The 13360-nt window shown below is 32.8% G+C and overlaps 1 protein-coding gene across 5 annotated transcripts in view; it reads right to left on the reverse strand.

Annotated features, from left to right (window-relative positions):
• The window catches only part of FBXW7 (F-box and WD repeat domain containing 7), a 204772-nt gene that overhangs the window by 22683 nt on the left and 168729 nt on the right, over positions 1 to 13360 (reverse strand). For 4 of the 5 annotated variants that reach the window (XM_059922617.1, XM_059922616.1, XM_059922615.1 and 1 more), the window contains 2 exons: positions 5729 to 5811; positions 2598 to 2739 (listed from right to left, as the gene is read on the reverse strand). In XM_059922617.1, coding sequence (XP_059778600.1) covers positions 2598 to 2739; positions 5729 to 5811 — 225 coding nt within the window. Of the gene's footprint in view, positions 1 to 2597; positions 2740 to 5728; positions 5812 to 8226; positions 8527 to 13360 lie in introns of those variants that run through there. The other variant, XM_059922618.1, reaches the window with a different exon arrangement.

A 13360-nucleotide genomic window follows, 5' to 3' on the forward strand; every position in this document is an offset into this window, starting at 1 on the left:
TACAGAATATTTATGTGAAAAAAAAAAATATAGTACTATACCTGCAGGGATAATTCTATATGTTATTCCTATTAACTGAGAACAAGTTTTCTACTTCTCCTATGAAAAGTGATCAAATGGGCCTTTTTATAGGACAAAAGCTAGCCTAATATAGTTTATTGAATATCATTAATCCTAAAAAAACAAGTTTTTAAAATTACAATTAACATTTCTGAATTTGGGATTCATCTCATAATCTATGGTATCTCAGATTTGACAACATACAGTACGTGGGAACACGAGGACGTTTCATTAAGAAAAGCATGAGTGAGCTAAACAAGCCAACATTGTACAAAGGACTCCCTAAAACATCCTCACTGCAAAATAGAGCACAAATGCCCCCTACTATATATCAGTATTTGAGATAGTTCTCTTAAAACTGGTAAAAAACCTAAATGTCTAGCAAAGAATATTCTGGGACTCTGAAACATTGAAAAAAAATAGGTCCATACCACATACAAAAATAAATCTCAGTCTAGACTACCTTCTGAAAAGAAATAAAGCTTTGCATATAAAATAAACATTTTGGAGGCTGTCTACAATGATGATAAAACTATTGCTAACAGTGTAATTTTCCATCATGTTGGTACTTTCCTATAAAAATGGTATGAAATCAGTCTCTGCATACTCTCCAGTGCTGTGCTGCTCACACTACATGTGCGTGTAAGCATGACAATCCACACCCGTATTCCTGTCTCCTTGGCTTAATCAGAGATGATACAAGTCTTTAAAGCATTTTTTTTAGGCTTTGTAAGTGTCTGAGTTCTATTTTCACCTCTAATTGGCGGGATACATCTTTTTTTAAAAGGATGTGACAAATAATTTAGAATTCTGAGGGCATGTGTAGGAAAAAATTAAAATAAAATTAAAAAATCATGAACCTAAGATAAAAGAACTCAGATGAGGGGAGGGAATGATCCTTAAGGAAAGGTAAGTTTAATTAACAAATGACTGTGAAAACAAAACACAAAATCTTTGTAATTGTAGTGGTTCATAACATTATTGTAACAGTGAAGTATAACTTTTATGCCTCTAAGCCATAGATTCTCAACCTCAGCAATTGATATTTTGGGCTGGATAACTTTGTGTTGGGGGAGGCTGTCCCTTACATTGGCTCCACCCATCAGATGCCAGCAGTGTCCTACCCCCGACCCAGGCAGTCGTAAGAACTAAAAATGTTTCTTCAACCAAGGGAAAATTTGCCCCCTGTCGAGAAGTGCTGCTCTAACCTTTCAGTTATCAACCGAAAAAAGAAGTTATCCTAGTTTCTCTGAAATCACCTGAAGGGTAGAAAACAATTTTAAAAATCCATTTTAAATAAACATTGCTTCAAGTGAGTTTTCCAGCTCCAGAAGAAAAACTCTGGGACATTTACTTAGTTATTGCCCAGGTATTTTAAATATTGGGATTTATATAAATGGACACCATAAAAATCTGAAATATCAAATAAAATCTATAAAGTATCTTCTTTTTCAACCATTATTCCCCTATGCATTCATAAAATACCATCAATCAAGTAGCCAGAGGTAAGGAAATATATTCATTTTACATTAGTACAGTGGCTAGTATCAGAGATACCTTCACTTTACATACTTTATATTATTTACTATTTACAAGGAATAATTAACCAAGTGTTTAATCGATGCCAACTACTTTGCTAAATACTTGACTTCTATGTATTATCTCACTAGAAGAAGAGATAAATCAATTTATTATCACTATCATGAGTTATACAATTCATAAGATTCAAGGTTTGGTTGTAGCTGTACTTCCCGGTAAAATTCCCAAAACTTTAAATGCTAGTAAAATATAGTAATCAGAATTTTGAGCACAATAAGCCACACACAAGCATGGCACTGATGGAAAGAAGCTGCATCAACTCTTGGAAGCAACGAGGGTAACAGTGATGGATAAGTTACCACTAGTGACTAATTAGCAGAGTTCTTACAATGCTTAACTTCCAAACAGTGCAATTTAGAAAACAAGTACATTCAGTAATACCAGAAGCCCAAACATAAAGGAGAAAAAGAAAGGTCTTATTATCTAAAAAGCAATAAACAATGCAAATGCACACTTACACAAAACAAGCACTGGACCCTCTTCATTAATATACCTAAAAATTAAAGTGAGTTCCCTTATTTTTAATAGCATTTTTTAATTGAGATATACTTCACAAACATAAAATTCACCATTTAAGTGTACACTTCAATAGTTCCCAGCACACCCATCTTGCTGTGCAACCATCACCACTATCCAATTCCAGAAAACTTCCATCACCCTCAAAAGAAGCCCCATACCTATCGGCAGTTAGTCCTAACCTGCCCTCCCAACATCACCTAGCAATCACTAATCTCCTTTCTGTCTCTGTGGATTTTCCTGTTCTGGATATTTCATATAATCATACATTATGTGGCCTTCTGTGTCTGGCTTCTTTTACTTAGCATAAGGTTTTCAAGGTTCATCCATGGTGTAGCATGTTCCTTTTCAGGGCTGAATAATCCCTTATTTTTTGCAGCAAATAAGTGAAGCATTTCAAGTACTGTGTTTAGACATGTCACCTGAAACATTTTCAGCCACTCCTGGAGGCCTGTAGGTGGTTGGACAGATGTAATTCGGCGTCGTTGTTGCCCTTGGCCATTGGCTGCTCTCAGGTCTCCAAAAGTTGTCGGTGTTGCTGAACATGGTACGAGGCCAGCGGTACTACAAGAAAATACAAGAGTGGAGGCAAAGACAGATATTTATTAAGAATAATGGGCTCTAGTTTAATAAGAATGGGACGACATGGCATATTTCAAACATCAATCAAACTATTATTTTTATTTGCTTGTTCCCAGAGAGCAAGGATGCACAAAACCTATTTTGCTATTGTAGAGTAAGTTTCCTCCCTCCTACATAACCACCTGTTTTTATCCCGGCACAGCTAATTGCAACCAAATGACAGAATCTCTATGGCAAAACTGTAAGTTGTTGATAACATACAAATAATGTTAAAATATTTCCTGAGAAGATTCAGGTTCCACTTGCCTATGACTGGTATTCAGCATCATAATTAAGCAAAAGTTTAAATTTCTTTCATAAAAAGGGGTGTGAGATTATTAATGCTTTAAAAAATTCATATATAGAAGTAGTCTGTTAAATGTTTTAGACATTTCACTAGTCATATTATTCCTTAAGTTTGCTCCAGATGCCTTCTAAATTATTTATAATATTTGTCTATTCCTCTCTAATTTCTATTGCTATGATTAAGCTTAGTCTAAATAATATTTGACAGGAATAAGCCTTGATTAGAAATGTGTTTACTCAAACAGGTAGGTAGTAAGAACTTATTTTATTATATGCAAAATTAAATACTGTAAAATGAGATCATTTTGGCTAAATATTTTTAGTCAATAATTTAAATTTTGAGACAGTTAAAAAAAAAAGAAACACCACAAACCTGAAATTCAATTAATTCTACCACTAGTAAAATAAGAGATGATCTATCTCTAAAATTGTTCAACTCTCCTAAAAATGTCTAATAGCAGAAAAAGTAGTTAGAACTATGTTATTAGTATATTAAACTTTACTTTCTAATTTCAATGCCTAATTAAATTAGTTAAACTCGAGGTAAGTACTGAACATCTCTATCTTAGAGACACGTGGAAAAAAAGGAGCAGAAAGATTCAGTTAACAAAACTGCGTTTGTAAAATAATCTTCATTTTATTGAGCTATGACAGTAAAGCGTTTTAAATCCAAAGAACATATAAATTATATCCTAACAGTTAACTATCAAGCTCTGAAAAATTACTAATGAAACAACTCCAATTCTTTTCTATCCAGCATATCTCATTATTTTGCTTAAAAATGCATCTCAGTCACCAGATTATACAGAAAAATCTTCATATCTACCACCTTTAAATCTTTTAGCATTATACATCTAAGATGGTCTCTAACATTCAACAACTAAATCTATTTTTCTTTTATCAAATTTCAGAGGTAAGCTCTATTTTCTTCTCTGAAATGAAACAGGGTGTGATTATAACTTAAATTTTCTAACAAAAATGATGAAAAATCATAGTTTCATCTTATTATTAGAAAATCTTTCAACAAAATTAAAGAACATCAAAAATACACTGATCAAGTCTCCAAAAAGACACGGCAATCAATATGCTGTCTGGTTTGCTTTAGTAAGACTGTGTGTTAAAAGGCTAAAAATAAAACTTTCACCTTTGCAGGTACTTTCTCAATAAAAAAGTTGGCAACTAAAGAAAAATTTTACTGAAATGTGTTCTGTGGTAAAAATTCAGCAGTCATTTATAAACTGCCTTAAAAACAACTGAACCATTTAATACTTCTGCCCTGGCATTAGCCATATTAATTGAAGACCAAAATTATATGGTTGACTGAAATCTATACATTAAAAAAACCAGCACATTTTAAACATTAAACTCAACTGTCTCATCCAAGAAACAGTTTATCAAGATTAGAAGAAAAAAAACAAAAATGAAGTGAATAGTTTCACTTGTCTATCACTCCACACCCTCTGGCGGAAGTGCCAAAACACAGTGAAATTGTCAAAAGGCAAAGCCTACATAAGAGGGAGGAAGGGAACAGTTAACATGGGAAAATCACACAAAAAAGCATTTCCTGAGTAACCAAGAAATAGCTTTATTTTTCTCTTTTGTATCATTTTTGTATATAAAACTACTCTAATTATTATGATTTCTAAGTTTCACCAAAGAGCACCTGAAAGAAATATTTTCCATAACTGAATGAAGTAAAAGTATAAACTGGCTCCCTGGAAAAAAGAGATGCAGTCTGTAACAATGTTCAATCACATAAACTTATGTCTGAGCAATGTTAATTTTATTGTATCTTAAAGAGTAAAAATAAATCTAAATCAAAATATTGAGGGGAAAAAAAAGAAATGTCACCATCACGAAGTTCTTATGGTTTCTATAACTTTCAATCAGTTATTCGAAGAAGTGACAATTATGCAAAAGAGACCCCAAAAAAAACCCTTAAGATGCTTTTGTCATTTAAATTTTAAAATACCACATTCCAAATGACATCCAAAGCCATTTTTAATTAGCTGGGTAATAGATATTGTGCTTAAGTTAGCCTAATTAGCGTGAGAGTGGGAAAAGTTTTATACTGATGCAAAATCCAAAAATGATGGAATGGTGCAGGAAACAAGAGTACAGTTGTATTTAGTTGTTATGGAAACTATTCTACTGGTGTAGAAATGTATGTGTTAAAAACATAAGACTTACGAAGCAAATAAAGGGGGTTTCTAACATAGTAATCTCATGAAATAAGATTTAGTTAGTAATTGTGCGGTCTATTTCACTGCTAACAAATGTATCTTCAGTTATGCATATATAACTATCCAGCCTAGAACAGCTGTTGCTATAGTAACAAGATACATTTGCTCATATCCATATTTTAGGATTTGCTTTTTAGAATTCCTTAAAAATTACGATTTAAAAATTTTGTTGATAAGAGAACGTCTGCTTGTGTCTTACTTCAATGTATTAGTAATATAAAGCCACAGTGGTAGTCATTCTTCTCCTTATTTAAAATGTATGTTTCTCAACTTTCAGTGATCTCAAAATGTGTTAAACAGTCAACAGTATTAGTGACAGAATCATCAACTCTTTAAAGAAACATGAGAATCGTGAGAGAATGAATTATTATACTTAATATTACCTTGTATATTCTGAGACTTTGCATGGTTTCTTTCCCAAAGAAAAAGAGCGGACCTCAGAACCATGGTCCAACTTTCTTTTCATCTATAAGGTAAAACAAATGAGATAGGTTTAAAAAAAAATCACCTGTCCAACTATCAAATCTTGATGTTAGCATCAGTAATACTGAACAAATTCTTAAATTTTCATATGCCCGCAATGTTAATTAGGCATAGTTAATTCATATAGAAAATAAATGTTTCATACTTTCTTCTATTAGTTCTACTTTGTTTTACTCTTTACAAGACTGGAAAGGTGAATTTTCCCCCCTAATATTTGTCCAGAAGAACAGTGTATGGCGATTTAAAAATTGATATCCATCGTATATATTCCTTGAGAGTACTATACCTTTCACATTTTCTAGTTTAAGAACCAACAAAGAGGAACATGTCATGTTAACCCACATAGAAAAGAACCATATTTAATATACTGTTCTTAATGATTTACATTTTCCTTTAAAAACATATTTTAAGAAAGATAAACAACAAATTCAAAATTTCAAAATCAGAATGGAAGTAATAGTCACTGAATTTAAAACACATTATTATAAAAGGGTAAGGAGAATAATGTAAATAAAATGCTCTTGAAAAGTAATTATGATAAGGCATAAAGCAATGAATATGGGCAATGAAGACAGTACAAAAAGTAAATCCATAATAAGAGGGAAATCTGGAGATGGTATAATAACGGTAGAAAAAAAGCCATCAATTGATATTTTACACAGAATACATAGCTCTACTGACAGATACTCACTCAGGACAAAATATTCTAACTTGAAAACCAACAAGAAAAACAGAAAGATTTAAAAAGAATGAGTTATGCATCTCTGTAAGGTATACCCGACATCTGTAGTTTTAAAGTATTTCATTATGCTATATAGGTATGTAATATTGTAAATATATTCAGAATTATATTTTATCATCAATATTGAAATATATATTTTTTTATATTTTACTATTGGTTAACTGAGGTCATCTTACTATAGATATGTTATAAAACTATAAAATAAGACCTGAGAAGATTCAACTTTCTCTATTTCAGCAACCCCTCTAAGATTTGTGTCTGCTAATTAATTACTGTATCATTGAAAACGATGGGAGCGGGGAAATCCCAGAGCGATAGAAAGTTACCCTTATTTTTGTAATAAGGTGAAAACCCTTGTTTGCAGCAGCCTTATTTTCTTACCTATTCCTCACATGGGAACGTCATAACACAGCATGCCACACTGTAAATACCAGAGAGAAGCAACAAGACTCTAAAAGCTTCTTGAACCACACTCTGGGTAATAAAGACTGTGTTTTTATCATCATGAAGAAAGTATTCTAAAACACAGGGATAATCTTATAACGTTAGAGGCAAGAGGTGAGCGTACGACAAGCTCATCCACAATTTATACCTTAGTTCATGAAATACCGACAGAAATGGAATTGGTCTTATTTCAACCCTTCAGAAGTTTCTGTGCTCATAACATTGTTTTAAAGTGATTCCTCTCAAAACCCATTATTTTCTTTCTCCCAATAATTTTAATAAAAAGCAAAAATAAATACTTTAATACATTGGTAGCCACATGCTTGCATATATATAAATTATAGACACACATGTACACATACACACAAATGTATCCATCAGGAAGGTCAGTCAGTACAGATTACCTTAAAAATCTATTCCTTATAACTTCCACAAACCCTCATTTTCAAAGTTGTTATGATAAACTTTGATATTCACTGTAATTAAGTTTGTAATACTGGCTTTCGGAACTTCCCTGGATATCTTGTAAATATATTGGTGCAAATGCCATTTGCCACTAAAGCAAACTTTATTTCCATCTTAGAAATCCTTCAATGAATAAAAATGCCTGAAATTCATATCAAGGGAACTGCTGTGAAAGGATTTTTAAATTTAGAATATTTTATAAAAAAAGCACTTTCTGTATGACTATATATCTTTTAAATATTATATTGTTTACTGAAAATACTGACTTTAGAACCAAAAATCAATTCTGCAATTTTGAAGGGGTACAGAAAGTAAATATAACCTCTTTAAATATAAATCCCCAATATTCTAGCGATTCTACACTTTAAGAGAGGCAACTAAAGAAAAAAGAAAAACCTATATATAAGGTATAGAAAAATTAAAGGCAAAAGGTTCACTAAAAGCTAACTAAGGATAGAGTATTTCCAGGTCAGCATTTAACGGAGCCACATTTCTAAAGTCTGAATATATTTTTAGAGGAAAATTCTCAGATTAAAATGTACATTTTATTTTAAATGTAAAGCTTTTTCCAGTTCACGTTGTCTTTCCATTATTTGCTTACATTCATGATATAAAACAGAATACCAGACATCCAGCCACCCACCAAAATTAGAGGATACTGCAGCCATCTCTGATGATACAGATTTTCCTTCTCAGGCAGGCACACACACACAATCATACAACACAGGAAGAAAACAGCTTACTTACTTTGTAAAAAATCATTTTTAGTGTGCCGTAGAAACCCATATTTTCTGGATTTTTCCCCTTCAGTGATTCTGTGCCCCCGTGTGTCCGGCTGCTTGGCAGTCTCTGACAATATAAACCTTTTTCAGGTAGGTATGTCACAGATTCTAATGTGGACATGCTCAGGCACGTCAGAAAAGGAAGATTAGGGAGCAGAACCGGCAACAAAACTCCACAGTAGAGGCAAATGCAGCTCAGTATCAAACCGCTTCTTGGGACGCACATACATACATGCAGCTTGACTGAGGAGAACTCAAGGGAATAATGAGAGAGAACCGAGATTATTGGAGGAGACTCTGCCCTGTCAAAGCCTGGCCTGAACAGATTCCTCCCTCAGCAGCAGAGGGATCAGATTACATCTTCCCTTGAACACAGAATGGTGCAGTCCAGGATTCAGCAATGCAGACTGCACATCAATTACATGGTGATCCGCTCCAGGGAACCCGTAAGCACACAGCGCGCTGAACAGAGGGAGGAGGTGGGCAACGAAGGAGACCGCCCCCATACCACAGCCCCCTCTCTCCCCTTTCAAACTTTCAGGAGGTTATTTTTGTATTTTGTAAAACCTGCATTTTTGAAGAGTTTTAAATGGCAAGCATCGTTTCCGCAAATAAGTCCTTTCAGAAACATTTTGAAAATGGAATATATTTTCATATGGTCCTCCTAACGGAAGCAAAGCAGTCTATTTTCACTAACTGCTACCCTATTGCAGTCAGTCCTGGCAGAGACTGATCAGGTTTTTCAAGTAGCTTGGACGGTCCAAAATGGGCAATTCCAAAGGGAGGAATTAGATATTCTTTGGGGCGATTTACAAAAAGGTAAACCAGTTTGGAGCATACGGCATTTGCAGAAATTATGTAATAAGTTATACTTCAACCTGTATATTTCTTATATTAAGATTTAATGTAAATATTCCCTTTGCTTTCCCATTCCATTCATTTAAAACATAGTCTTCAAGAAAATTACCACACACTGCCAATCCTTACTAATCATGAGAATATCTTTTTATGATTAACAAACTAAGTATATAAAGTCTGGCTGAAACGTTCTGTTTCTCCCAAGAGAGCAAAAACTGTGCTCATTGGAGAGTCTTATAATTATTTGTTCATTTACTGTTGAGTAAACAGGAGGCACTGGACTTCTACCTCTAAACTTACTTTCACAATGTGTACTGCTTATCATTAAAAAGGTATTTTATAGAATAACAAAGGTACTAAAGTTTGCCTGAAGGCAACCTTTTTCTTGGAATGACTACTAGGCAAATCTAGATATTTCATAGCTCAACTTGCTACAAAACCAGCTTCGGAGGCAATTATAAGATTCCTTGGACTAGAAAGGCCCATTATTAAGGGCCTAGTTAATTAACTCCTACCCTCCCTATTAACTTTCTTTATTACAAGTAAACTGTGTGCCTATAGTTACTTAAGTACTTAAAAAGTTTCTTCAGGAAAAAAGAAATACTATTTTGACTTACTACATTTTAATACTCTCTGCTATGGTAATAAATGACTTTTGTTAGAAAAATGATTCTAAATACTGCATAAAGTAGTATCATAATTTTAAAAATAAATGTTTACCTTTTTAATTAAGACATTTAGTCAGTATAACATCTTTTACTTTTTTTTTTTTTTTAAACATCTTTATTGGAGTATAATTGCTTTACAATGGTGTATCAGTTTCTGCTTTATAACAAAGTGAATCAGCTATACATATACATGTATCCCCATATCTCCTCCCTCTTGCGTCTCCCTCCCGTCCTTTACTTTAAAACATAAATAAGATAATCTAAAATTTTATGAAAATGTACATCTTGGGTCTTCTCCTGGAAGTTATAGTCTACATATTATCTTTAAAAAAAAAAAAAATCCCCTTCCTGGCTCTTAAACTAATTCTTACCCTCAGAAACAATATGTACATGTACCCAGCAAAAGTTAGTTTTCTAAATAAACAATTAGCTTACTTCAAAGGAAAGTTCCTTTTAAAAAGAAATCTCTTACTCTTAGGAAAAAAAAATCCCAAATGTTAGGAACAGACCCATAAACCCTTTTATTAGAGCTTCAGAGCACGCAGGATTTAAAAAAAAATAAAAAATAAAAAAAAGGATACACCCTCCCCCTATTCTGGGCTGTCTGAAGAAACTAATTGTAAAATGAACACCTGAAATTTCCTCTAAAGCTTGTCGGAGGACAAGGAGACTACCTACCAGTCACATACTGGTATATACCTTGACTTCAATTGAAATCATGTCCTACCTCTAGTTGAACTAACCTTTTCAAATTAAGTCTACTCAGTTGAGGACACAGACCAACTTTAATAAACCAGGAATGCTGTCTCAAAATCTAGGATAGTTAAAGAAGAAAATATCTTAACTTTGTACATTCAATGGAATGCTCTTCTGGTTACATGGCTCCTATGTATGGCTATGAAGTTACAGGAAAACCTGATTCCCACAAATGTATGTTTATATGTAGGTGTGTATATTCATATTTTATTTTTAAATAGGTAAAATATTTATCTGGCTCAAAAATCAAAATGATATGCAAAAAGTAAACACTGAGAAGACTTTCCAACACTCCCACCCACCCATCTACCATGGTTCCCACTTGGAAATGATTTTCATTAGTTTGTTTATCCTTTAAGTGAGAATGTGTATGCTTATAAATACTCACAAAGACTTAATTTTTCCAAATATTTAAACAATTCTCCCTAATATCTTGTTTATAATGTTAATTTGAACTGCGAAGAAAGAATTTTCAAGCAAAGCTAGTCAACCAAGTCTCTAGATTTCAAATTAACAGAATAAAATGAATGATTTTCAATATTCTCTAAAGTACTAGGAATGAAAATTGTGATCTATTATATTATTTTCATCATAATCTATATATGAGCAAAGCAAATGAAATCATTCTCAAATTCCTGTTTCTGGGAGTCTTGGCTAAAATACAAACATTTAAAACTTTATTCAGAGATTTAAGGTTTTTAGTAATATGACTGAAAAAGGCTTTGTGTGTGAATCTTTATCTATCTTATCCCTGTGGTAGACAGAAACACTGTAAAACTGAGATCAGTCCATAATCTATGTTAAATAAGTTTACCAAAAAAAGTATTTTATGCTTTATGCTAGAATGTTAGCTACTAAGTTCACTGAAAAAGCTAGCTAGTTAATCATTATAGCTATGAAAATACTTGTGTTTGTCATCCACATTTTTAGAATTAATATCTCAGTGTATTCAATATCATTTTCACTACAATAAACTAAATCTTCATGTAATATCAGCTAAGCAATGAATTTCCCATTCTATAAAGAATTATTTCTTGTGCTGACGGACGTGCTATAAACCTTGCTGAAAATCTATTAGTAAGGGAGTGACTAACAATGAAGTCCTTAGATTATAGCCTATCTGCTAATTCAGACTCAGTGCTCATTTCATCACAACTCCATTGAGCTAGGTGTATGAGGAATGCATGAGAGCAGGAGCTTGAAAACTGAAAAACAGCACAAAGATATGAAGATGTACTGCCCCAGAGTGTAAGCCTCTGGGAAACAGTAGCAGTAGAATGATTAACTTGTGAGCTAGTATAAGAGAAATGGCTCTTTCTAAACAATTGGTGGGGATGACTAAGTTTTGAGAAGAGCAAGCTGTGGTTATGGGCAGAAACAAAAAACAATCTACATGTAAATAGTGAGAAAAATACAAACAGTAAAACAGTCTTCATGTATCACGTATCTTCAGAGAAGTATGTATCTTTATACATGGTGCCGACAGAGGAAGGAGTCGTTAATAGAGTACTTTTCCTCACCTTGACTCTCAGAGTTCATTATTTCCATTTTAAATATACTCTTCCATTGCACTTATCATACCTCATTGTAATTTTTATACATCTCTCTCCCCTACCACTCGAAGGTTCACAGCTTTCTAAGGCAAAGCAGAAAAATGATATATAACAAATAATTAATAGTTTTGAATCACTGGCCATACAAGCAAGTAGTAGCAACCATGGTATCATTTTTCTAAAGCATAAATATATAACTAGTACTAAATTATACTTATACTTAGTGCTGAAAGTCCAACTATTGTATTATAATTAGTTGATGATACTATAAATACTATTGGTTCTTTGCATTACTTTGCCAACATTTAAAATTTTATTTCCATTTTATAATAGTAGGATAATGTGTTTATATTTGTACGTCAGTGATTTTCTTCATTACTATTATGACAACATTCTTTACTCTGATGTTACACTAAGAAAACCACCTAGCACAGTTAGCTGTCTTGCCCTGAGCACAGAATTTAGATTAGAGACAGTTTGGGATTTCAACATCAAAGAAAGGAATGGCAAGCATGTTGAGGTTGAAATAAACTTGAAGTCTCACTAACCCACAGTCATCAGGTTTCTGGGGTGCAAGTTCTTATTAAAAGGTTCACAACTGAAATTGGCAAGTTAATAAACCTGTTCTATCACAGGTATTATCTACTAAAATAGGATGTATGCCCAGAACCTACATTTTCCCTAATACAAGTAGGTGGCAGTATTGATCAATGAGCTATTTTCACATTTATTCATTCGTTACGCATTTATTTACACCAACTATGTGTCAGGCACAGGATAGTACATAATTAAAAAAACTTTTTTTTTCCCTCCATTGAATTTATGCTCAATTTAAGACAGAGAATAGGGTGATACATATACACATCTGATTCTTAGAACTCACACTGAAATTAGTTCAAAAAAATTTTTGAGAATATGTAAAACGAAACAAAGTAAGCCACATTTAGATTGAAATTACCATCCAAGGAAACAAATATTAAAATACTACTGCATTAAAAAATATCCCAAACACTAAATATTGTAATATATAACAACTTTGTTTAAAATACACTTGTTGGGAAGTGAGGGGGATGTTTATAATAATATACAAAATCCTAACCTCAGTAAATCAAAATGCAAATCAAAGTATCACAGCTTAGACTGGTTTAAAAATTTTTTAAGATAACTATGATTGTAGGAGTGTTACTTAAACATTTTTTTCTTATTCCTGATGTTTAAAATATTTATAACTTTCTTTATAAAAATGCAGCCCCTGAGGATTTGA

Source organism: Balaenoptera ricei, chromosome 5 (genome assembly GCF_028023285.1).
Source record: "Balaenoptera ricei isolate mBalRic1 chromosome 5, mBalRic1.hap2, whole genome shotgun sequence".
Lineage (NCBI taxonomy): Eukaryota > Metazoa > Chordata > Mammalia > Artiodactyla > Balaenopteridae > Balaenoptera > Balaenoptera ricei.